Here is a 22,489-nt window from a genome sequence, read left to right on the forward strand (position 1 = left end):
TGGGCGGGGATATTTTATAAACTCATTGCGATCACCCGGAGTCGATCCCATGAATGGCCCGCAGCCGTGACGTATTTCGCTGTGGGGGAAGCCGTTGGGCGGTAAGAAGTGATGCAAAGGTGATGCCCTTCTCCTTACTATTCTCTCTCATCACTAACTGTTCTAGTCTTTCTTCATTCCTCACTTCCTCTTTATCGCCTCTAAACACCCTGTGCAGCATCTACACGGCAACAACACTAGTACATCATGCCTGTAAGTGACCTCGCAGGGCGCACCAGGATACACCAGGGCTAGGAAACGAGGACGCGTCTCTCAGGAACAGAAAAAGGAACTACATGCGACCTTCATGCGACCTTGATGCTCCACACTTGCCTCTAGATAAAAAGTCTTGTTCATGGAAAACAAAGACAGCTGTGCATTGCATCTGGAGGAAGAAGAGCAGGATGGCTGACCAATGCCCCTTCGACTCTTGTCACTTTCGTAGGCATACCACTCTGCGTTCAACGAAGTATCAGACCTCCGCTCTGTGGGAGGTATGGGCCTTTTGCCAATCAAGACTCGCATCCGTGGACCTGCCCCTATTGGTATGTTGTTGTAACTGCTGAAGACTCGCTTGAATGGCTGCTGTTGTTCTTACTGAGGGCGCTGCCGCTAAACCGGATATGTTGTCCTTGCTACACTATTCGATTGTAGCCGACCCCAATGATGAGGATATCATTGATGAAGCCCTCAACTTGTTCCGCGCCAACGTCCTGTTCAGGAACTTCGAAATCAAAGGCGATGCAGACCGTGTTTTGATCTACCTCATCCTTTTCATCACAGAGTGCCTGGGCAAGTTGGCAAGAAGCCCTTCCTTGAGAGAGGCGGAGAAGATCCTCGGCACATTGGCATTGAGCAACTTTGCCATCCCTGGAGATGCGACTTTCCCTCTCAATGCACTTTACCCAGCCCCTAGCAACAAGATGGATGCCGGTAGGCCATTACGTTTGCACTTTCGATATGGCCTTGTGTGCTTTACAAAAGCAATGAATACTTGCTTATCGTCATCTGTGGTGTTATCCCTTAGACCTTCTGCGCCAGTATTTGTCTCAATTGCGCCAAGAGATGGCTGTGCGACTCCCCAACCGTATTTATGAGAACGATAAGCCAGGAAAATGGTGGATGTGCTTCCAGAAGAGAAAATTCATGAACAAGTCGTTGTAATGGGATATGCCAAGGAAGGAACTCAGCCGGGACCTCCAGTAGAATGTCGTTGAAGCCATTTTGAAAAGAATACAATAAACGGAGGCTATCGTCGCGCAAAACAAAAATAAAGGCACATTCTGAGCCTCTCTTTGTTCGATGCAATTGAAGTTCCACGCTGCAGCAACATAAGCAACATCGCTTTAAATAGGTGCAGTGCAGCGATAAGTACTTGAATTAATATGTATATATGCCAATAAGTTCATGTTTTATTAGCAAGCCTATGCCATTGGAGATCCTCATCCGACCCCTCGGACAGTTCGAGTCCGTTCCTTACAGCCGCTGCTAGTGGGCTGTCAAAAGATAAAACCTTTGCAGTTGGTACCGACGAAACATCCGTAGGGCTGAGTGTTGATGTATCTTTGGATGGAGTGTCTGATTCGCTCTTCGATCTGATCGCGACACTGGTGTACTTGGAAGAAGACGGGTCATCTATCTGGGACGAAATTCGGCTATTTTCAAATGGAATAGTAACGAGACAGTTGTTAGAATCTAAGGCGTCGTTTTCTTGCATAAGCTACAGGATCCTTCAGTTAACCATCTCGATAGGTGCCAGCTGTACCTGACAAAAGGGCTGCCTGTCTTCCGCAGCTGAATTTTGGAGGAGCTCAATTCTTTCAAGACGTTTTGCATAGACCGGGTCGCATCACTGTGTAGAGGGGTCCATTTTCTTGATTGTCCCAATGATGATGGCGGAGGTGGTGGAGGCGGTACTGGAGAGCTAGTTCGGATAGGTGAATATTGTAACCTGTATTGCTCATCCTCTCGCGCTGATACTAACGACCTCAGCTAATGGATAATCGCGAAGATCGACAGTGGTTAGTCTAGAACGCAAAAAGTCCACGTCTCTAGGGATTTTCTTTCAAAGATCAATTACCTGTTCTTTAATTGCCGCTAATTCCTGCTGCAGTTCATTCAGCTTCTCGCTTTCAATGGAAGTTGAACCGGTAGAATGCCGAAAATGCTGTTCGGGGGAGGCGTCCATAAACATTGATGGTAAAGGCGAGGGTCCCCTAGAAGTTACAAAAGGATTGTTGAGGGAGTCGGCAACGACTGTGGACAAAAATGGCGATGGATGGTGTTTGAACTCTGCGACAGATTTTGCACGATTTTCTTGTGAATGTGGGTATATAGCGGGCGACGAATGTGCCCTAGTGGCATCAAGGCCATGTTCCAGCGATTCTCCGAGCAGGCTGTATCTAGGAGATTTGGTCCGAGCGATAGGGTGGGAGTGCTGTCGCATATGATGTGCATCACGCCTGGGAGTATGGTGCGTGTGTGGTTGATGTGGCGCCCTGTGATGAGCAGAATGCATATTCGTTACAGAATCAGAGGGATGTCGCCATCGCTTCGTCGAGGTCCTTGTATCGTCTCCAGGCAGGCGCTTTCGCGGCGATAATGGTTCAGTGATTGATTGTGTATCTGATTCGGACACAGAAGGACGTCGCGAGCGCTTTGCCGCACCTGCCTCGTAGTCCATACGAATAGTTGTATGCGGAGGTGGTTGCCCCGCCATCAAATTTGTGTCTGAGTGGACGTTTGAATGATGGTGCGTTCGTTTTATAAAGTTCTTGTTGTGACCGGGATGTAGCCGCGTAGGCGTTGAGGTTGATGCCCGTAGCTGCTTCACTGGCGAGACATCGTTGACATGATCTTTCAGACCTATGCGGTGTGTAACAGGAGCATTAGATGGATGGCTCCAACACTCTCCCCCAGTGTCCTCGGAGCATTCGAGGTTATCTGATAGATCCAGTAGCCCATGTTACCTTGGTCCAAAAGTCTCTTTGTGAGAGTCCGGTGCCTGTGCTTTGATGACTGCCCTCTTGGTTTCGTGGGTGGTCCGTGTCCAAGAAACGATTTCGGTGGATGTGCCGACGAAGACTCTGAAAACACAGTGGTGGATGATCCTGGCTTCCTTACAGTCAACACTCGATCTAGAGTCGAGGCGCTATCCTGCGCCGTTAAGACAGAGAACGTGAGCATGAGAGATTTCATGCGGTTGCCATCAAAGCAAGCTGCAGTGAACTTCGGATGCATTGAATTGGTACCTCCTCTGTGGTGCCGTGGGGTCGGGCAGCATCCTTGTATGGGAAGTGGTCCAGCAGCTTGTCGAGCTCTCTCGAAGCAACGTCTTTTGCTTCCCTAAACAGATTCCACACGGACCCCAGGAACGAAGGGACGTCCGATGAGGGCGAGGTTTCCTCCGCTGGAATGATTGGTTCAAGGTCCAGGTCCAGGTCCAGGTCCTGGTCCTGGTCGTGGTAGTGGTGTTCCTGATTCGAAGGATGTCTTCGCAGTAGCGATGTAGGGGATGGTGTTCTGGTGTCGTTGCGACTATTCCTGCCTCGACTACTTCTGGTAATGCTGCTGGCTCTACTATGGCTCTCTTCTTGAGAACGGATGCTCCCCTGTGTCATTGAGAGTGGAAGAATGAATGATGCTCGACAAAGAGGGAGGCCAAAGTGGGAAAGAGGCACAAGTGTCCTTCGATGTTTTTTGCGGACTTCTTTTTTTTTCTTTTTTTTTTTCCTACAGGCATCAATGGTAGCGAATGAAGCCGCGACCCCCCTTTCCTGCTGATCTTTTACGCCAAATACAAGGAAGAACACTTCCGCAGGTCTCCAAAGATATCGTGTCATGGCCTCCAAAAGATTGAGACAAACAATTATTAGAGACGGGTTCTGATTCTGGTGGCAAAAGGACCAATCTCCATGTTGCGAACGTTGACATGGCATCGCAACACGCAGTACCCTGAAGAGTCTTTGGTAGTCCTGAGCCATTCAAGAATTGGTCTGTCAAAAGAGGTGCCGGCTTCTTGCCAATAATATGGCCTGCATGAATTGGTGGTGCTGGACACCATTAGAAAGAATGAAAGGCGACCGGGATTCCTTATCTGATCCCCCAAGAACTCGATAGAAAATAGCTGTGCTGAAGCGAACGCTGTGTGACAATAAATAGAAGGTGGTCTTTCATTCGGTGGAATTGGCATTGTCAACGAAAAGCTGTCGCGTGTGAATGCTTTTATTGCTATAGTTCCAAAGAAAAAACAATTTGTTTATAAGCTGACGCGTTGAACCAGGCAATAGTTTCTCTAAGCCAACACTGAGGTACATTCGGTAGCTATAATGGTAGGGACATAGCTCTCGACAAACTTCTAGAGCGCCTCCAGTGGGTAGGCATCCAACTTTGCAGTTCAGCCTGAGATTTGACGGAGTGATCTTGCCCTTGTACATGTACAGAACATGAACAAGATCCTTCTTGCTGACAGTGGTCCAAGTCTCAGACCAAGCTGGATGCATAGGCGGGTCAAGGTGTGTTGGGGCCAGCGATGACTGCAAGAACCTGATCTAGCGGCTGCTCGTGGACAGGGTACAGCTCAAAGAGGCGGACTAGCTTCTTTCATGAAAATTCCCTATCGGCATTCAGAGTTGCTCGGATGCTGGGGGAGAGGGCCCTGAAGAAAGGACCAATGGCCAAGCGCTTGGCCTCTTCAGCCGTGGACTCGTAGCGCAACACGTCAGAGCACGCGAGGGTGCTCTAGGGCATCGTGCCAACGACATTCTTGGCAGTCAAGCATGCTTGGGGCTCTGAGTACTGCAGCCGAGAGGGAGTTTGTTGCAGTATCTGGGCATGATGACATCGCCATTCAGGGTCATGTTGACGGTCGGGATGTTGTTGACGGCACTTGCCCCATGATGCTTAGTACTCATTATAGCGCCCCAGCATGCCAATCCTGTTGGCATCCCACCTCACCATTGTTGTTAAGATTTACCCCAGCCCTCCTTGAAAGAATTGATCGTCTCTCGCTGGCTGAAAACATATGTTGTGCGTGTGTCTTATTTACCTGACAAGATGTAGCCCGACGCGTGGCATCGGATTAAAATAAAGTCCGTCAAGCGACCTTCGATGCAATGTTTGGTCAGCGGAGGGCACGCTTGAAACGGACATGGCCTACAACTAGACTGCAGGTTGTAGTCTATCCAGAGGAGAGGGTACATGCCGTATCTCGAACGCGTCCCCTACCTCTCCTATCTCCTCTATCCCTACATCTTCCTCTATAGCTTTTCACGCCTATTCTATTTCTCTACCATGCTGAACCTCCCCGAGGCCCCACCGAAGCCCCCTCTTCAGTTGTACGCCCGACGAGTTAAGGAAGGCGATTTGTTCACTTGCAGCAGGGACACAGCAACACTTGTGAGTTCTGCTGGAAGCGCTTTCGTTTATCGCTGAATAGTGTTGTGCTAATTAAGGACGATCTGGTATAAAGTCCACTGAGCGACTGAAGACTGAAAACGGATGTTGAGATGCAAAAAGAATTATATGGTTTAATGGACTGAATTCCCTCCATGTCTTCTAGGCAGGCACGACATCTGCACCTGCCAACTATGAAAACTTGCTCCTCCCTTGAATAAAGGAGCTGCGATCCACCCACCAGTGTCACTGCATTTCTCCTGGTCTTAAGTCAAGTCGCCTACGGTAGGACAGGCAGAACGGCGAACCGGGGTCCGGAGACGAGCAGGCACCAGGCGCAAGCATAGGGCCTATCCATCTTAATAGGAGTACGCTCCTTAAGACGCGATGATCTGCGGGTAAGACATGGCTGTATATAACCTTAGATCACTTGATAGCCAGAATGAGCCATGAAGATGTCCAGAAGGTTTGCAACGTGGGCCAGATTATGGTGTTTCATAGACATGAACTTAGCTCGATAATGAAAGATAGCCCCTGAATATGACCCCGGCATAAAGGATTCGTAACGTTTATATTCCGGAAATGGCAAATACCATGATCTCCAGGGTGCAGTTGGTGAACGCAAGATAGTTTCTTGCGACCAGGTTCATCCAGGGTACCCTGCTTGATTCACACTCATCTACTGCAGAAGCATCACCTGTCCGTTACAAACTGCTTGTCTCTCACTTCTTTAAGTGCCAGCGCGACTCATGTTTTTTGTCATCTCTTTTTTTCCATGTCCTTGCTGCAGTACTAGCATCACTTCCTTATTTCCATGAAGGGTTTCATCTCCATCATCTTGAGGAAATTCTTGATTTGTTTCTTTCGTTAGCGGTTTCCAGTAGAGATGACCGAAATGTACCACCAAAAGTACAAAAACAAGAAACGAAGAAGAAAAGAAAAGGCGCAAAGAGGTGTACTGGCTGGACAGAGCGGTTTCGAACTTCGGGAAGGTGATCGGTATTTGACTTCACTTTGCTAAAGAATTCACGGCGACTGTATCAAGGATGTGGGAGTCAGAAAATGGAGAAAGATCTAAAGTTCAGGCATCGAGAAAGAGGCCATTTGGGCGTCAGGAACTGGTGTCAAGCTTTTAGGAATATGTCTATTCTGCCTCGCGTGGTGCAGAGCGCAGTATGTCTTGAAGCTGAGACGGGCGAAGCAGTTTGATGAGGAGTGTGGAGAATGTGTAGCCAATAATTGACGAGCGTGAAAATGCGGGCTCTGGCACAGCCTCACCAAAGCACTGTTTCAATTCCAATCAACTCCACCCATCTCGCATGCGAGTGATAAACAAGACGATGTGGAAGGCAGCAATATCCTCCATGTACTTATCGGCATCCATTCTGCGTATGGATTGGCTTGAGATGTTGCCATGAGCGCTCAAACTTATACATGTGCGTTGCTGCCCATCGATGCCCAATATCGCAGCTTGCTGTCTTGTTTATTAGTTTTTTTTACACAACCATGTAATAGCGATACTAAAGGCGGTTGGTGGAGCTGCAGACATCTCCTCAACAGCCAACTGTCATGTGGACGTGAATGACAAGGCTTTCATGCTGCAGTGATTAAGATAGAGTCAATAACTGACAGCGAAGAGATCATCTTGGTCTTAACGAGGGAGGTTTTGGTCTGCACACTTCATTCTTCTGTCCCCTAGAAGCCGGTTTTTACGGCGCCGTCCATGAGCCACTTATAATGACACTTAAGGTAGGAGATACGGGAGGGGGACATTGGTTGGATAGTCTAGTGAGGTGACATTAAAGTTGTTACACGAACTTAGAACAGACAGACTGCAGCGGGAGAAGCAAAGGAAGGCATGTGAGGGTGAGCCCCCTCTGGAAAAGTCCCAGGTCCTTTCAGTCACCATAAGGTGTAGAGGGCAAAGGGCAGCCGGGCGGGTGCAACACAGTGCTGATACAAAGTTTGTTCGTTGTAACTTTCCCACAGAAGTGCTCTCATTTCCTGTTGTTTTGCTTTCCAATATTCTAATATTCCACATCCTCGTCCTTCCGTTTGTCATCATCATCACCACCTTCATCAACATCATCCTCATTCAGACACTGTGTGAAGGTTCCTTTGCATCTGCTCATCGGTCTACTCACGGTTTTCAGGCACAAGAAAGATTAAGGTAAGGAAATATTGACCCCACACATCCCGCCCTTTATTCCCCGGTGAGAGATTGTCGATATACACCCAACTTTTGATTATCCAGAAACGACGAGCATTGAAAGGAGCGCTCATTGTCTCGCGTGTATTCTATCGAAGCATGCAGAAAGGAGAGAAACAGCTGTCTGTCAGCATTACTGACTGAACGATGACATTATAATCGCATTTACGACATAGGCAACATCAAGGGCCTTTGCTCACCCCTCACTCGAACCAATTGAATCGTCAACCTCGCAATGACGGCCGAAACACCTGAGGGTACCGTTTCAGTGGGCATGGACGAAATCGCTCTAAACGCCGAGCAGGTCAGCAGTCGTGACAAGACTAACGATAAGGACGATCTCGCACCGGTCGACGCTATTGTTGCTATCGGGAACGATATTCTCGCCAATGGCACAGGTCAGCGCAGCGGCACCGCGACACCCTCAGACATCGGCGACGAAAAAATGTCCTTCCACAATGCTGAAGACAACGAGGAAGACTTCCAAGACGCCATGGAGGATCTCCCCGCTACCCGAAAGCTCCACCAGCGACTATCATCCTACTCTCCTCAAATCCGTGAGTCCGAAGAGTGGGAGCAGATCATGCAGGATTGGGAGCGTGTCATGGCCGAGAAGCGGATCCAGGATGCGAAATTGAACCTAGTGGAGCAAGAGAACAAACGCATGAAGGCCCAATTGGTCGAGTCAGAGGCCAGTCGTGCTGAATTGGAGAAGGAGAGCCAGGAACAGATCCGTCGACTGGAGAAAGAGAACAAAGAGTTGGCCCTCAAAGCTAAAGACCCGACCAAGGAGAAGAAGGCGCTCATGAACCAACTGGAGGAGTGCGAGGCCGAGAAGGAGCTCTTCAAGTTGATGTTGGAGGAGACGGAGGGCGAGAAGAAGCGTATTGATCTGAAATTGACACAGGTGGAGCGGGAAAAAGACCTTTGGGCCCAGAAAGCGGAGCGGGTCAAGACTCTTAAGAACCGTCTCCGAGTCAAGGCTGCCCAGTTCTCATTGCTGTCCACCTCGACCTCCTCATTGCTGGCCCAGGGATTGGATGGTGTCAAACCGGACAAGGAGCGGAAGCGACTGATGGATCAGGTCACCACATTAGAGTCGGATCGATCCCGCCTCGCCGCGATGGTCAAGGACACGATGCACTCGACCGGCGATCATAGCAGCAACTCGTCCGCTGCTGATGCATCGACTCTTTCTAACCACGAGCTCGTGAACGAAAACCAGAGGCTCGGCAACGAGCTACAGATGTCCAAGGTCGAGAACTCGCTTTTGCAGCGTCGCATTGAGGCTTTCGAGGTAACTCTTCACGATGTCAGAGTGGCCCTGACTAACTCCGAAACACATGCCGAGAGTCTCGAGGCCAAGAAGTACGAGCTTCAGGATAAACTGGCGGCTGCAGAGGGCAGCCTGGATCGCGCCAGGGTTGAATCAACCAAATACCAGGCCCTTCACAAGGAGTTGCTCGAGAAGAACGACAAGCTGGACCGCGAGATGCAGGTGATCAAGGCGCGATTTGAGGCCAAAGACCGCGTCCTTGTTACAACACAAAAGCAACTGACCGCAGCCAAGGCCGATGGCGGGCTACTCAAGACCATCCGTCGCGAGCTCGAGTCGGTACTATTCGATTATAACACTGTCGTGCAGCACTTCATGGACATCCAGGTCCAAGCGATGGGCGCCAAGGCTCTTGCTAATGCCTTGAAGCGCCAGACGAACGAGTTGCAGGGGCAGCTAAACCATTACCGCACCATGCTGCTCGGTATCAAGTCCTTTAACAACAACGATCCCATTAAGTCTCCAACGGTGACAACGCTGCGAGCAGAATTCAGGGACCTACTGGAAAAGATTCAGGAGGAGCAGAACGCTCAGGTCGACAAGGAGCGTGCCGACAAATACAAGGCTCAAGACTGGAACCGCAAGCTGAGAATGGAGAAGGACTTTATGAAGTTGGAACTTCAGAACCAGATCGAGAAGTGGAGACGGGTTTCGGTCTATTGGGAGGACAAGTGGCGTAAGAGCGCAAACGATCTGCATGAGGCTGTGACCACAGGCATGAGCTCGGATATGCTGTTCGAAGTCGCCTCAACCAATATGGCCGGCGTTCAGCCTGGAAGCAACCCATCCTCGAAGCGCGCGTCCCTTGCCGTATCTACTGCGTCAGCAGGAAACACTGGTCATGTTCAAGATCAGTCCTTGATACCCTCGGCGATGAAACAACATATTCTCGACAATAGGTCGCGCCCAACTTCTGGAGCGGGAACCTTATCTCGTCAAACCAGCGCCTCGTATATCTCACCTACCGCTTCTGGCGCTGCAACTGGTGTTGAGTCGTCAGCAACGGTTTCTTCAACCGCTGGATCATCGTCAATTACAGAGTCCCTGACAGATCTCGTGAAACCGTTTTTGGGACGCGCTCTTTCTCAATCTGGGGGCTCTCTGGTTGGTGGTGCGGGTAGCAATCGCGGACCAGGGGATCCAGGTTCTCGCCTTGCGGCAGCAGCCACACTGCGAACGCCTATTGCTGCGGGCCTGCCATCCAATATCTCCGGTGTAGGCGCGATGGGCAACACCTCTGTCTCGAAAGCGTCCTTACGATCCAAGAATATGGCCGCATCAGCCATTGGCTCGGCGAGAAGTCAGGCACTGCGAGCTGGCGTCCCTGATGCGGTGGTTACATTGGCAAGCCAGGAAGCGCAGACAAGGGCCAATTCGAGTATTTCGACTGTTGCACGATCGGTGGATCAGGCCCTGAGCGAGTCAGACAGGTTAAAAGCGGATGTGCGACGAATGCTCAATCGTTAAAACATGACACAACTTACTGAACACTGGGAGATTATTACAGCACATAATAAAATGCTTTCAGCTTATTTTATTTACCTTGTTTTAAGACTCCATAATGGAGGCGCAAAGAGTCGTTCTTTCTAGCTAGTCTATGGTATATTAATTCATGGGCTCCTCCTCAATGATGCTGTCAGGCCATGTTCAAAGTCGAGCGCCTCCCTGAACCCTCCGCTTCTTGTCGAGATCAGCCTGTAGCTGGTGCAAGTCCATGTACCACATCCTGCCAGTTTCGTACTTGAGTTTCCTGAACTTGGATTTCATGGCGCCTCCGAGAACGTGTAAGTGCAAATGGTCGACGGTGTTGAATGGAGGGACATGGAATCCTAGTCTGCAATGGTATATCGTTAGCAACCAAGACACGGCTGACATGGTCAAGAAGGGCGAGCTGCAGGCACAGTTAATATTGATAAGGCGGCTTACTTGGATGCTTCGGGTTCATGTCCACGTTCTTTAAGCAGCTCCTCTCCTTTTTGCCGCATCTTTTCGAGTAAGCCAGCGTGTTCTGTGGTGATGGTCTTGACGCTCTCAATGTGGGCTACGGGCACAATCAGGATGTGTGTCTCCGCCGCAGGGTTGATATCGTCGAAGGCCGCAATTTCATTGTCCTACAGGCGAGATTCCATTGGAGAATACGGATATGAGTGAGCAGTTCGGCTCAGGAACACACAGTCAGGGCAACCGAGAGGGGGTGCAATGAACTTACCTTGTAGATCAGCTTTTCGGGGAGGACACCCTCGACTATGTTGCAGAAGATGCAGGGACGGCAGAGGACTTTGTCAAGGAGGGTCATGAAGTGCCGGAGTGTTCAATGGTGGAGGAAGTGCAATGAGCGAACGTTCACGAAGACCGAGTAAACGCCGAGTCCAATTGCCTGTGCCCTTTTGCCCAAAAAGCCACGCTCTTCTTGGTCGCCGTTAGGATGAAAGTTGATGTCTTTCAAGCGATTCCCGCGATCGTCGACCATCCCCTTCACCATTCCTCATTCCTTTAAACATGTCCAAGCCCTTTCCAGCTGTATATCCCTTTCTTGGGATTCTCTATCTATCTCAGCATATCCGCCAGCTCGGGCCTCAATTCTTGCGTTCCCTCCTGATCTCGTTCCTGACCACCCTCGCCATCCTCCTTCCCCTCTCTGCCCTTACCTTCAAATACCAGCGTCGTTTCATTCTGTCCATCCTTCGCTTCTTCTTTGCGTCGTTCTCTCTTTTCTTACCCTCATCAAAATCCATCTCGTTGCTCGGTTTCGATTTAACGACATGGTCAGCTCTCGTCCTAACCATGGGTGAGACCTCGCTCCTAGTTGCGCTGATCATGGGCGAAGTCCTCAAGAAGGAGAAATCTAAGGGTCTTTTCAAGGTTGTGATTGCACAGCAGAACGTTATCATGGGCCCTCTCGCGAGTGTCACCCACCTCCACGGCGTCAATAAGGGGCCGCGTCAGAAGGAGAATACACTCAACACAATCGATGAGAGCGACGATACGGTTACTGTGGCGGCTACAGAGGCTATGATCTCACGCAAGGAGTCCAAGCACCGAAAGCGGAATGTCGTCAAATCGGTATCAGTGCAGGTCGGCCAGCGGATCTTTCTCTGGTTCGTGACTCTGCCGCTGAACTTTTTTCCGATCGCTGGTCCCATCACGTTCTGCTACATCAATGGCAAGGCGCGTGCGCCGGACATTCATCGGCGGTACTTTGATATGAAGGATATGACGGTTGACGAGAGAAAGGAATGGGTTAGGAAGCGCCAAGTAGATTACACAACGTTCGCGTTTGTGAGCCAAGGACTGGAGTTGGTGCCAATATTTGGCATCTTCTTTGGGTTCACAAACACCATCGGGTGTGTGTTTTGTTCATATGCATATTTGCTTTATCGTTCATAGAACAATGTCGTGACAGTAACAAAATTGGGGTTTTTTTCATTTCGCACATGAATAGGGCTGCACTGTGGGCAGCAGACATGGAGCGAGACCAAGATGCCCTCAGGAACAAAAAACTCTTGGAGGACGCATACGCATCCGAGTCGTGAGGAGGATAATAAAGAAAGGTTCCTCAATATAACAATAGCCTTTGTCCTTTCTTTTCTTTTTGTAGTTTGATAAGGAGAGAGTATGGGTCGTGAGACCCTCCAAAAATTGCCGCACGAAAGACGAGCTCTCGTGAAGACGGGGTATGGATGAAAGTTTTCAAACAGCAATAAAATAACCTCAGCTGGGGCTTCACTGGTCATTTCTTGCACCTGCACAAGGATGGGGAACATTCCGATTCAGGGACTACTTGTCCTTTTATACTCGAGACTTGGCGCTGTGGACTGCTCTTCTCCTCTTCTTTGCAGCGCAATCGCATGTGGGACCTTTTTTGCGGGAGCAGAGATTGGTTCTAAATTATCGATTTTCAATCTCGAAGCAGTCTCATCAGCTTCGTTTCCCGTCTACCAAGAACACTTCATTGTTCAAATGAGCTTTCCCGTCCCGTCTCTTTGTTTTGTTTGACCTGAATGTTACTTCAGGGCAGGTAAAGTGTCCAACAGGCTGTGTACAGAAGTTGTCGGGCAGGAAAGTTGTTGGTTGATGAAAGACGGGCTGTTATTCAGGCACCCAAATATACAAAAAAAACTGGTGGCGCTTTGGATAGTAGTTCCATCTTTGATCGATCACTCCCAGGAGCACAGCACGCGTCAGACATGCCATTATGAACGACTCCGTTCTCTTGACTCCCGAGAGCTTGATATGCTTACTTCTCCTGCATGATGCAAAGTGCAGAGCAGCGAGGGCTGCACAGCACACGTACTCATCCCGAAATGGTAGATGTGTACCGATCAATGTCCTTTCCTTTGCTTTACACAAGATGGGGTATCATGCTATGTGTTCTGTGAAGAGACGATGGGCCTCAACGCATTGTTATATTGTGTGGCCGAACCGAATGAGATAAAAATAATTATAAATTTGTTTTTCTCGAAATTATATAAACTAAATCGCTTTCTCCCAAGTACCTCTCTGTCTTCACCGTTTCTCTCCCCTCTTTCTACACAGCAAACACATAATGACAACCGACATGATGGCCACCACCCAGAACCAGAATGCCCTCAAGTATTGGTAAGGACTATTGGCCATTTTTCACTCGATGCAATCCTCTCTGTTGATGTTAATACGTTGCATGTTCTCATTTCGTATTCGTCTCAATGATATACATACTAGGTCCCCGATCGCATATACTCGGTTCATGCTCTATATCAGTATGATATTCGTGTCCTTTACTACTCGATCTATGGCGCGGCAGTATCTTACTGAATGTCTAACAACCTCTTTTTATTGGGTATCCTCACTCATGCTTCAGCTGCGTACGTGCTTAGAACGACCGTGCGGCATTTATTCGGACGGACACCCAAGGGTCAAAAACTTTTGGAGGGCTACACGATCCAGGTCCTCAAGCTGGTCATGGGCACCAGCGTGCTCAACATTGCTCAGTCCCGCAAAATGATGGACGTTTCGAATGCAGTCGTTCATCTCCGCAACGGCACCTTCCGACAGAAATCCAAGGACCAGTGGGCGACCAAGGTCAAGGGCTCAGGATGGGAAGGCTTCTGGATTCCATTTAAGGATCAATCTTCCAAGGAAGCACTGAAGAGGGACCTGCAGAAGAACCCCACACCCGCAGATGTCGGAACTGACTGCGATATTATCATGTTTGCAATTCATGGTAAGAAGATGTCCAGAGGGTGTGTGGAGAAGCGACCAGTTGCTAACGAAATACGCTATGGTGTTACTTTAGAAATATTGCCTGTGCTCATTCATTTTGCCTTGTGTCGTGCATGTGTTTAACTCCCACTAATCTCGTTGTTGGTTCATTTGTTGCCCACTTTCTAGGCGGTGGGATGGTGATGGGCGACGCACTCATGTTCTTGGGTAACTACCGCGCATGGATGAAGGAGCTGCATACAAAGTACAACATCAAGGCCGCATTCCTCTCTGTTGAATATTGTACGTATGGCCTTGCTTATGATCGCTTGCTGAACTTGAAAACACCTCAACAGAAAACTGATATTCTTCTATTCATATAGCCATGTCGCCCGAGGTACCATATCCAGGCGCATTGAACGAGTGCGTGGCAGCATACAGACATCTGCTTGAGACTCAGCGTGTTGATCCCCGCAGGATTGTCATGTGTAAGGAAACTTGAATTATATAGTTTATCGAACAATGCTTTCAGCCGAACCTTTCTGGCATTAATAGCTCTTGTTATTTTTACTTTGAACAATGGTACAAAAGGCGGTGACTCTGCAGGAGGCAATCTCTGTCTGGCCACGGCTCTCAAGATCCGTGACGAGTACCCTCATCTTGGGCTTCCCGCAGGCCAAGTGCTCTTCTCACCCTGGGTTATGTGCCCCCAGCCCCTCAAGGACTCGCCCGACGACTACATCTCGAACAGGGGCGGCCGTACCTTTATGGAATGTTATACGCAGATGCTGGCCAAGGTGCAGACAAGCCCCTATGCGGCTCCAATCCGTGCGCAAACCTTGGCAGGCATGCCACGCATGCTGGTCTTTATTGGTGGCATTGAGACCCTGAGACCCTCCATTGAACGCTTCGTGGAAAAGGCCACTGCCGAAGGCGTGGATCTGGAGGTCCACTTGGCGGAAGGCAGATCGCACGACTATGCATTAATTGAGGAGATTTCTGGACGAAAGATTGTGAGAGAGGCAGATGAGACGGTTGCCAGATTTGTGGCGAGCACCAGGGATCGGCACATTGGATTGGCTGTTTAAGTATTGACGACGGAGTGGGCAAAGTAGTTTGATACCAGTTTGCTAATAAAGCAGCAATATGTATGTCTTTACATCACTCCCACCTTTTTATCGTACGCCAGTAGTCCTTCTCGGAAATATATACGAGTATTAGATAAAAAACTAGGCGGGACGCACTCTCAGCGCGGTGCTTTGAGACCTCCGCATATTGTTTTCATTTCTTGGTAGAAGGTCGCACAGCTGCACTCCATAACCGAGTCGTCCTCTACGTAGCAAGTGTCGCTCCCTAACCACGTTGAGGAAGAGGGGGGAAGGGAATTTTTTTCTTTTACCTTTGAATCAGTAACATCCTTCGCTAAAGTGCGATTGTCACAACGCCAGCTCTGGTAGGCTCATCGAATGCCGCTTTATGTGGGGTACAGACAGCTTGGCCGCCACCAATTTTGCAACTGAGTTGGTTTCAGCTCTCGCCGGAGCAGATTGCCTGAAGCCGTCTCCTCGTTCTCATTCTACTTCTTGGCCATCCATTCCTTTCTACGGGCACCGATTACAGCTTCTATTGCGGATCAGCAATATACAAACCTTACATAGCTGCTCGAGAAAAGACACGATTCGGAATCAGCTCTAATACACTATGGACGCGACTCTACGCCCTCAGCAACAATTTATATTGCGTTTGTCAACTGTAGCCAACCTCGCGCAGACGATTCAGACAAGGAAGGCAGGATGGAGAGGAAGTGTGGACAAAGACCGGTGTCGTCGGACATGACGCATGTCCAATAATGTGCAGGCAAGTAGGGTGGCAGGGTGAATGTGGAGGAAAACAAAATAAAATTACGCGCACACAGGCCGTGCCCGGCTACCGTAACCCGTCGGCCACTCGGGGTTCGCACCGCAAATCCGTAAGTCGATCTAGGTTAAACAATCGTCCACCCGACCCACCCCACGCCTTACTGTTTTGCTGCCTCCTCCCCCTCATCTCCCTGCTCCTTTTTCAACTCATTCCACCTGATTCTGCTCATCTTTGTCATCTTCATCTCTGCTGTCCCATCATTTTCTTTCTTGCTATTTCTTTTTTCTATCTCTCTAAAGTGTCAGTCAACCTCTAGTTTCCTGATTTTATTGTTTGCTTCCCTCAAGCTATGCCCTCCACCGAGAACCAGCAGCCGCTCGATATTGCTGCCGAGCGTGCCAAATGCACCTTCGACCCCGCATCCCTAACTCCGCTCTTCTATGGGGGCGAAGAGAAAATGCGCCAACTCAAGAACATCGAGGCCATGATCGACAGTGACCCCGTCTTTGATCGCTCGGACCGATATTTTCTTGGAAGAACTGAGGTATAGTCCCTCCCCCTCCCCCCTCCAAAGCTTGATGCGTATTCAAACAGTCGGATACTTGTTGAAGCAAGTGGCAATGAACAATTGACAATTGAACCAAATTTAGAAATGTTAGTTCTAACATATATTTCTCACCTCACGTCATGCCCCGAAATGATGATCGTAGCGCTTCAAGCGGGCCTTGCCAATGGTGAAGCGCTATGTTGAGTTGAGAAACGAGAATGGTTTCACTCCAGAAGAGTCCGCATACTTCAAGACCTATGTGGACGACTACATTCCCGTACATCTTCATGAATGTAAGTGTGGGCCAGCGAGCAGGGAAAGAGAAGTCGAATGACAATGGCCTTTTCCATACTGACACATAACTTTTCTTATGAAACCTTAGCTATGTTCCTGCCTGTACTCAGAGCCCAGGCCAGTGAGGAACAGCTCAAGAAGTGGGGCCCATCCGCTGAAAACTTTCACTATATTGGATGGTGGGTCGTGAATGTGCCAAGGTGCTAGGGTACCTGCCTTATGCGCGCATGCCTAGAATCCCTGTTATTAACACAGAGCTACACCCTTCGCTGCTGTGAATATCATTTTGATCGCATACTAGCTACGCCCAGACCGAACTTGGACATGGCTCAGCACTGTCTCGCCTGGAGACCACAGCGACGCTCGATACCGAGCGCGATGAATGGGTGATTAACTCCCCTACACAGTCTTCTGCCAAGTTTTGGATCGGAACACTGGGAAAGGTAGCCAACCATGCCGTTGTTCAGGCCAAGCTAATCATTAACGGCAAGGACTATGGCGCCCACCCCTTCCTCGTGCCTTTGCGATCGCTGAAGGATCACAGCTTGCTGCCCGGCGTCGTGATCAAGGACCAGGGTCCCAAGCAGGGTGCCATCTCCATGGATAATGGATATGCCCGCTTCAACAACGTTTGCATCCCTCGCGAAAACGTAAGTACACCACGCAATCATTCTTTTTCCGTATAGCTTTAGCCTGGGATGACTAAAGACACTGGCGTACAACTTTCTTCTCGATCATTAGATGCTGATGCGATTCTCCCAGGTGTCAAGAGAGGGTGTTTACTCAAAGCCCATCCACCCAAAGCTTGCCTATGGAGGCATGACCGCCGTCCGCACTACCTTGATCAACCATTCAGCACTCTCCATGGCCCGAGGTGTGTATCCCTTTCGTCTATTTAATCTACTGCCAATGCTAGTTAGCATTCTTAACATTAACGTCTTACTTACCCCTCTTCTACAGGCGCAACCATCGCAATCCGATACTGCGCCGTCCGCCGTCAGGGCAATGTGAATGTTGCCACTGATCTCGAGACGCAGGTTCTTGACTATCCCGCAGTCCAATACCGTGTTCTGCCTTTGCTCTCTCACGCGTTTGCCACCATCTTTTCAGGCTATTGGATGAACGAAATGTATGCGCAATACAATGCCAACATCTCCAAAGGCGATACCTCGTTGCTCAAGGACGTTCATGTGTACTCGTCAGGACTGAAGTCTTATTGCACCAAGTTAGGCGCTGACGGCATCGAAGAGGCAAGAAGATGTCTTGGTGGGCACGGTTACTCCCTGTTTTCGGGAATGATTGATTTCCACCGGCAGTTCCTGGCGACGGTGACCTACGAGGGCGAGAATGCACTCTTGACGGTAATGATTATAGGTTAACTGTCGCTCTTCTGGTCTATTTCGTCGATAACAGTTGATCCTCATTATTTTTTTTGTTTGTTCGTGTGTTTGTGAACGATAGCAACAAGTTTCGCGCTATCTTCTGAAGCTGTACAAGGATGCGGTCCGTGATCCCAAGCTTAAGTTATCGCCTCCCTCAAAGTACATCCTCTCACTCGCGGATCATGGTGCGTTCGTCCAGCAGAGATGCCAGGCGCGTTCAGCTGACGATCTTTATAGGGCTGATGTCGTTCTGGCTGCGTTCCAGCATCGCGCTGCTCGCTTGATCTATGAGCTCGCCCAGGCGGAGAAGGCTGGTCATGCGTGGTCCGATCTCAATCTCGAGTGCATGCGTCTTTCCAAGGTAGACGAAAACGCCTTGATTGTACACACAGGTTTCTTTATTATTATGCTATAACTCATGTTAACCACCTCTTCTCACGACGAAAACCGCGAACGATAGGCCCATGTGCAGTACATCATGATCGAAAATTTCTACAATGGTCTTGAGAAGCGATACAACGCATCGTCGAATCCTACGCATGAGCAGCAAAACCAGCTGGCAGCAGTCCGGTCCGTGTACCACCTCCATGTCTTCTACACCATGGAGACAGAGCTGAGCGAGTTCCTTGAGGACAGCTACTTCAATCCTGAACAGGCAGCCTGGGTGCGCCAGGGTGTCAAGGACTGTCTTAAGGCTGTACGGCCCAATGCAGTTGGGTTCTCAGATTGCTTTGGGTTTACGGACACGTTCCTGAACAGCGCATTGGGTTCGTTCGATGGACGGGCATATGAACGCATGGCAGAGATGACGGAGCGCGAGCCATTGAACTCGAAGGAGATGTCAAACGAGAAGGGGGTGATCTGGGGTTACGAGCAGTACCTGAAGCCGCTAATTGATGGCAAGGCTGGACCATACAAGGGCCGTGGTGCATCCAAGCTGTAGGGGCCAAAGTCGTTTGCAAGAACTACGCCAGGCAACAAAATCCTGGAAATATATGCATGGAGAAGCAGAATCTAAAAGGAAGGAAATGAAGGGGATATGTCAATTTGTGTGAAATGAAATAAAAAAAGGAGCTGTGCTCTGGAAGTATGTAAAGGGTAACCTTGGTCGGATGCTTGTTTGTATGTCATGTCTAACTGGCTATTTTTGTTCGCAAGAAAAATGCATTCAAGACGGATTGCAAGACAGCTCATGTACTAATGATGCCGATTCTGAAATTGGGATGATCGATTCAAGTGTGAATGCTTTCCCCCCACTGCCGGGACAATCTGTGGTCTGATTTGCCGACATGAAGCAATAGACCGCACGCCTTTTTTATTATTAAACCTTGGCTATTCTTATCACACTCTCATACGTTCATTGCGAGCGCCTGCTGTGATCTTTTCCCTTCTACTGCTTGTTCTCCTTGTCTCTTTTCTTTTCCCCTTGTCTCATTCCATTCCACATCCTATCATCGCATAATTGAACCCATAACAACACCAATGTCTCTATCACAGGCCATATCTCCCGAGCCACCAGCTGTGAACAAGACCACAAAACCAAAACGGTCCGTCTCGTTCTTCAACCACGTCGTCCTCTCTGCGGACGATACCGCGCCCTTCATTCCAAGTAACAGTCGGCTCGGTCGGTCTTCATTTCAGCCTGGAAGGCGGAAGGGATACGTCCGAAAGGGGCCCGTTGGATCTGACAGCGAAGCAGACACAGAGAGCGAGGACGACGGCGACAAGCACGAAGAGGATGAAGAGGATAAGGACAAGGAGGATTCAGATCAAGAGCAGCATTCGGCAGATAAAGCAGACACGCACACTAATAATCCTGCGCACCCCAGCAACCAGGTACTTGGCGCCAAGGCAGCCATGCGACCAGGACAGAACTATGTACGCAAAGCACCCGCCAGCTCTGACACTGAATCGGACGAAGAGGACGCAACAGATACAGTGCCAAGAAACTCAAGTGTTCAACCGGCAGCGAATGCTGGTAAGGACGCCGCTGACAGTGATACTGATAGTGATGATAATGACAAGGACATCGGCACTCTCGTACGTCCGTTTGCGCATAGTCGAGTCTCAGGACCCGGTCAAAACTACGTCCGCAAGGCACCCGTCAACTCGGATGGTGAATCGGAGGATGAGCAATCGCAAGGAGCAGGAAAGAACGGAATCGTGAGCAGTCTTAAGATCGCAGAGGCTTTCGCCAAACCAGCTACGGCGAAAACAGCGGGACAAAATCAGCCGGACAGATCCCCGCAGCAGGAAACTGGGCTGTTCAGTGTGCCCATACCGACGACATCTCTGGCAGCGGACCAGTCCTTCATCGGCGCCCAACCAACATCAAGGACTGGCGGTACGGTCGCATCGACAGTTACCACCATGCCTGTTCAACCTGCCCAGCCTGTGATAATGGGTATCTCTCCGAGCACAGGCTATGTCCCAGAACTTGGATTGACCATGAACAACTCCAGTCCTGTGGCTCCTGCCAGCATCGTCAACTCTATGGCCGTCTATCAGCAGCAACAGCAAGAAATGATGTTAATCATGCAGCAGCAACAAATTCAGATCGCGACCATGCAACAGCAGCAACAGGCATACCAGCTCCTTGTCCTTCAACAACAACAGCAGCATCAACAACAACTTCAGGCCGTCCAAATGCAGCATTCCCGCCAGGACGACGATGACGACGACGACGACGTACCGTTAAGTGAAAAGAAGCAGCAGCTTCCTCAAGTGCCGCAGCTGTCGTCTATCGCCTATGGTCAACCAGGGATATCTCCGCTGCAACAACCACAGCCAATTTTCGGGTCGCTTCCAACGGCCCAGTTCTCGACTGACCAGCAAACATTGATTCTCCCGCTGCCGCTTTCACTCCCCCACTCGCGGCAGGCATCAGGATCATCCATGAACTCCCTGAATTCTACTGCGTCAGCGACCTTGGTGCCTCAGTATCATTCCCAACTCGGAGCATCTTCCCCTTTGAACCTTGCCACATCCTCACCGCTGCTGCAGCCTCATCAACTCCATCAACCCTACCAAAACCACCAATACTCTCACTCGCTCACCCAACTGCAGCCACGAATTCCGGACTTTACTGAAGAGGAGCAGGAGCAACAGCTCCACGGCGGTTTCTCGAGCGGTGTAGCAGCGCCCAAGTTACTCACAAGCAGCTTCCCTGCAGGATATCGCAGCAGCGTCGGATCCATCCTACCGACGCAGCATTTGAATTTCGATCGGAATTCAGTGAACTCGCTCCATTCGATCGGATCAGGCGGCTCTGGCAACGGTGGGGTCGGCATAGGATCGAGACCCAATTCTTCCAGAAACTCGTTCCTGCCACAACAGACGCTCATCCAATCCATATCCACGCCGCCTCAACAGCATTACCAGCAGTCATACTCTCCTCTTAACCCTCACTACCACCAAACCTTGATCCATGTGGAGGCCAAACCCCCACCTCCACAAACAGGACTGGTCGGCGCCATCAGTGCGATGGAGCGCGAGAAGAAGCTGGCCAAGATTCATGGAACCAACCAACTGCAGTACCAGCACCAACAGCATCAACAGCAGATGATGATTAGCGCTGAGAAGGAGCGGTGGTTGCAGGAACAGCGGCGGCTTGCATATGAGGCTGAGCAACAGCATGATCTTTCACAGAATATGCATCTGCAGCAGCAACTGCAGCAGCAACAGCAACAGCAACAGCAACAGCAACAGCAACAGCAACAGCAACAGCAACAGCAACAGCAGCAGCAGCAATTGCCATCATTCACTTTGCCGGATATTCCTACGGCACCTCTTTGGACAGTTGAGAATGGGGAGGACGATAATCGGCCTCTAAGCGGTGCCCACTAATGTATACATTGAATAAAGATCTATTGTCTTACCAGCTGTCTCTAAGCGTTTCGGAGAAAAACACCCCTCCTCCCATTAGCGACTTGGAACAGTATTACTTAGAAGAGTGAGCGTTCACATGGTGCTTCCTGGTTCCTGTAATGTGATCATCGATAGCTCAGAAACGCAGAAGTAAGATCAAGTCACTGCGTTACGGGCCAAATGTTCGCAAGGGAACAAGGACTTTATTTTATATTTTATATTTTATCAGGTCAAGTTGATGCTTCATTTGTAGTTTTTTTTTTCTTTTCTTTTCTTTTTTCTTAGTGTTCAGGCGCCGCCAGAGAGATTCATCATCTGGCACGCTCAAATGAGATTACGATGGGTTTTTGCAAGTGGAAATGCATATTAGGGCAAGAAAA

At 49.6% G+C, this 22,489-nt stretch overlaps 8 protein-coding genes across 8 annotated transcripts; 6 read left to right on the plus strand and 2 right to left on the minus strand.

Moving 5' to 3' along the window:
- Window positions 1-123: 123 nt before the first annotated feature.
- On the plus strand, window positions 124-1,347 carry BC939DRAFT_455837 (actin-related protein 2/3 complex subunit 3). The gene is made up of 4 exons (XM_051556247.1): window positions 124-252; window positions 485-584; window positions 694-972; window positions 1,067-1,347. Exons 1-4 carry the CDS (start codon window positions 247-249, stop codon window positions 1,201-1,203), a joined length of 522 nt encoding a protein of 173 aa, XP_051410811.1. The 5' UTR covers window positions 124-246; the 3' UTR covers window positions 1,204-1,347.
- Window positions 1,348-1,431: 84 nt separating this feature from the next.
- Window positions 1,432-3,810, minus strand: BC939DRAFT_455840 (uncharacterized protein). The gene is made up of 5 exons (XM_051556248.1): window positions 3,291-3,810; window positions 3,009-3,195; window positions 2,120-2,904; window positions 1,805-2,031; window positions 1,432-1,694 (listed from the first exon to the last, which is right to left on the minus strand). Exons 1-5 carry the CDS (start codon window positions 3,657-3,659, stop codon window positions 1,445-1,447), a joined length of 1,818 nt encoding a protein of 605 aa, XP_051410812.1. The 5' UTR covers window positions 3,660-3,810; the 3' UTR covers window positions 1,432-1,444.
- A 4,067-nt stretch (window positions 3,811-7,877) lies between these two features.
- BC939DRAFT_504435 (uncharacterized protein) lies at window positions 7,878-10,445 on the plus strand (the record flags this gene model as incomplete). The annotated part of the gene is made up of 1 exon (XM_051560527.1): window positions 7,878-10,445. The coding sequence occupies one exon, from the start codon at window positions 7,878-7,880 to the stop codon at window positions 10,443-10,445; it is 2,568 nt and encodes an 855-aa protein (XP_051410813.1).
- Window positions 10,446-10,495: 50 nt separating this feature from the next.
- BC939DRAFT_425299 (HIT-like domain-containing protein) lies at window positions 10,496-11,427 on the minus strand. The gene is made up of 3 exons (XM_051553153.1): window positions 11,188-11,427; window positions 10,905-11,089; window positions 10,496-10,812 (listed from the first exon to the last, which is right to left on the minus strand). Exons 1-3 carry the CDS (start codon window positions 11,272-11,274, stop codon window positions 10,626-10,628), a joined length of 459 nt encoding a protein of 152 aa, XP_051410814.1. The 5' UTR covers window positions 11,275-11,427; the 3' UTR covers window positions 10,496-10,625.
- A 13-nt stretch (window positions 11,428-11,440) lies between these two features.
- BC939DRAFT_455847 (uncharacterized protein) lies at window positions 11,441-12,727 on the plus strand. Its single transcript, XM_051556249.1, has 2 exons — window positions 11,441-12,322; window positions 12,421-12,727. The coding sequence occupies exons 1-2, from the start codon at window positions 11,478-11,480 to the stop codon at window positions 12,509-12,511; spliced, it is 936 nt and encodes a 311-aa protein (XP_051410815.1). The 5' UTR covers window positions 11,441-11,477; the 3' UTR covers window positions 12,512-12,727.
- A 728-nt stretch (window positions 12,728-13,455) lies between these two features.
- Window positions 13,456-15,317, plus strand: BC939DRAFT_530077 (Alpha/Beta hydrolase protein). The gene is made up of 6 exons (XM_051561550.1): window positions 13,456-13,577; window positions 13,680-13,717; window positions 13,819-14,181; window positions 14,349-14,462; window positions 14,543-14,647; window positions 14,751-15,317. Exons 1-6 carry the CDS (start codon window positions 13,525-13,527, stop codon window positions 15,245-15,247), a joined length of 1,170 nt encoding a protein of 389 aa, XP_051410816.1. The 5' UTR covers window positions 13,456-13,524; the 3' UTR covers window positions 15,248-15,317.
- Window positions 15,318-16,105: 788 nt separating this feature from the next.
- BC939DRAFT_208340 (acyl-CoA dehydrogenase/oxidase) lies at window positions 16,106-19,221 on the plus strand. Its single transcript, XM_051550676.1, has 8 exons — window positions 16,106-16,563; window positions 16,730-16,859; window positions 16,949-17,039; window positions 17,162-17,510; window positions 17,602-17,734; window positions 17,821-18,221; window positions 18,322-18,603; window positions 18,703-19,221. Exons 1-8 carry the CDS (start codon window positions 16,369-16,371, stop codon window positions 19,183-19,185), a joined length of 2,064 nt encoding a protein of 687 aa, XP_051410817.1. The 5' UTR covers window positions 16,106-16,368; the 3' UTR covers window positions 19,186-19,221.
- Window positions 19,222-19,611: 390 nt separating this feature from the next.
- BC939DRAFT_208317 (uncharacterized protein) lies at window positions 19,612-22,181 on the plus strand. The gene has a single exon (XM_051550675.1). It carries the CDS (start codon window positions 19,725-19,727, stop codon window positions 22,086-22,088), a length of 2,364 nt encoding a protein of 787 aa, XP_051410818.1. The 5' UTR covers window positions 19,612-19,724; the 3' UTR covers window positions 22,089-22,181.
- Window positions 22,182-22,489: the final 308 nt, after the last annotated feature.

Source organism: Gamsiella multidivaricata (assembly GCF_025024155.1).
Source record: "Gamsiella multidivaricata strain RSA 2152 chromosome Unknown BC939scaffold_45, whole genome shotgun sequence".
NCBI lineage: Eukaryota > Fungi > Mortierellomycota > Mortierellomycetes > Mortierellales > Mortierellaceae > Gamsiella > Gamsiella multidivaricata.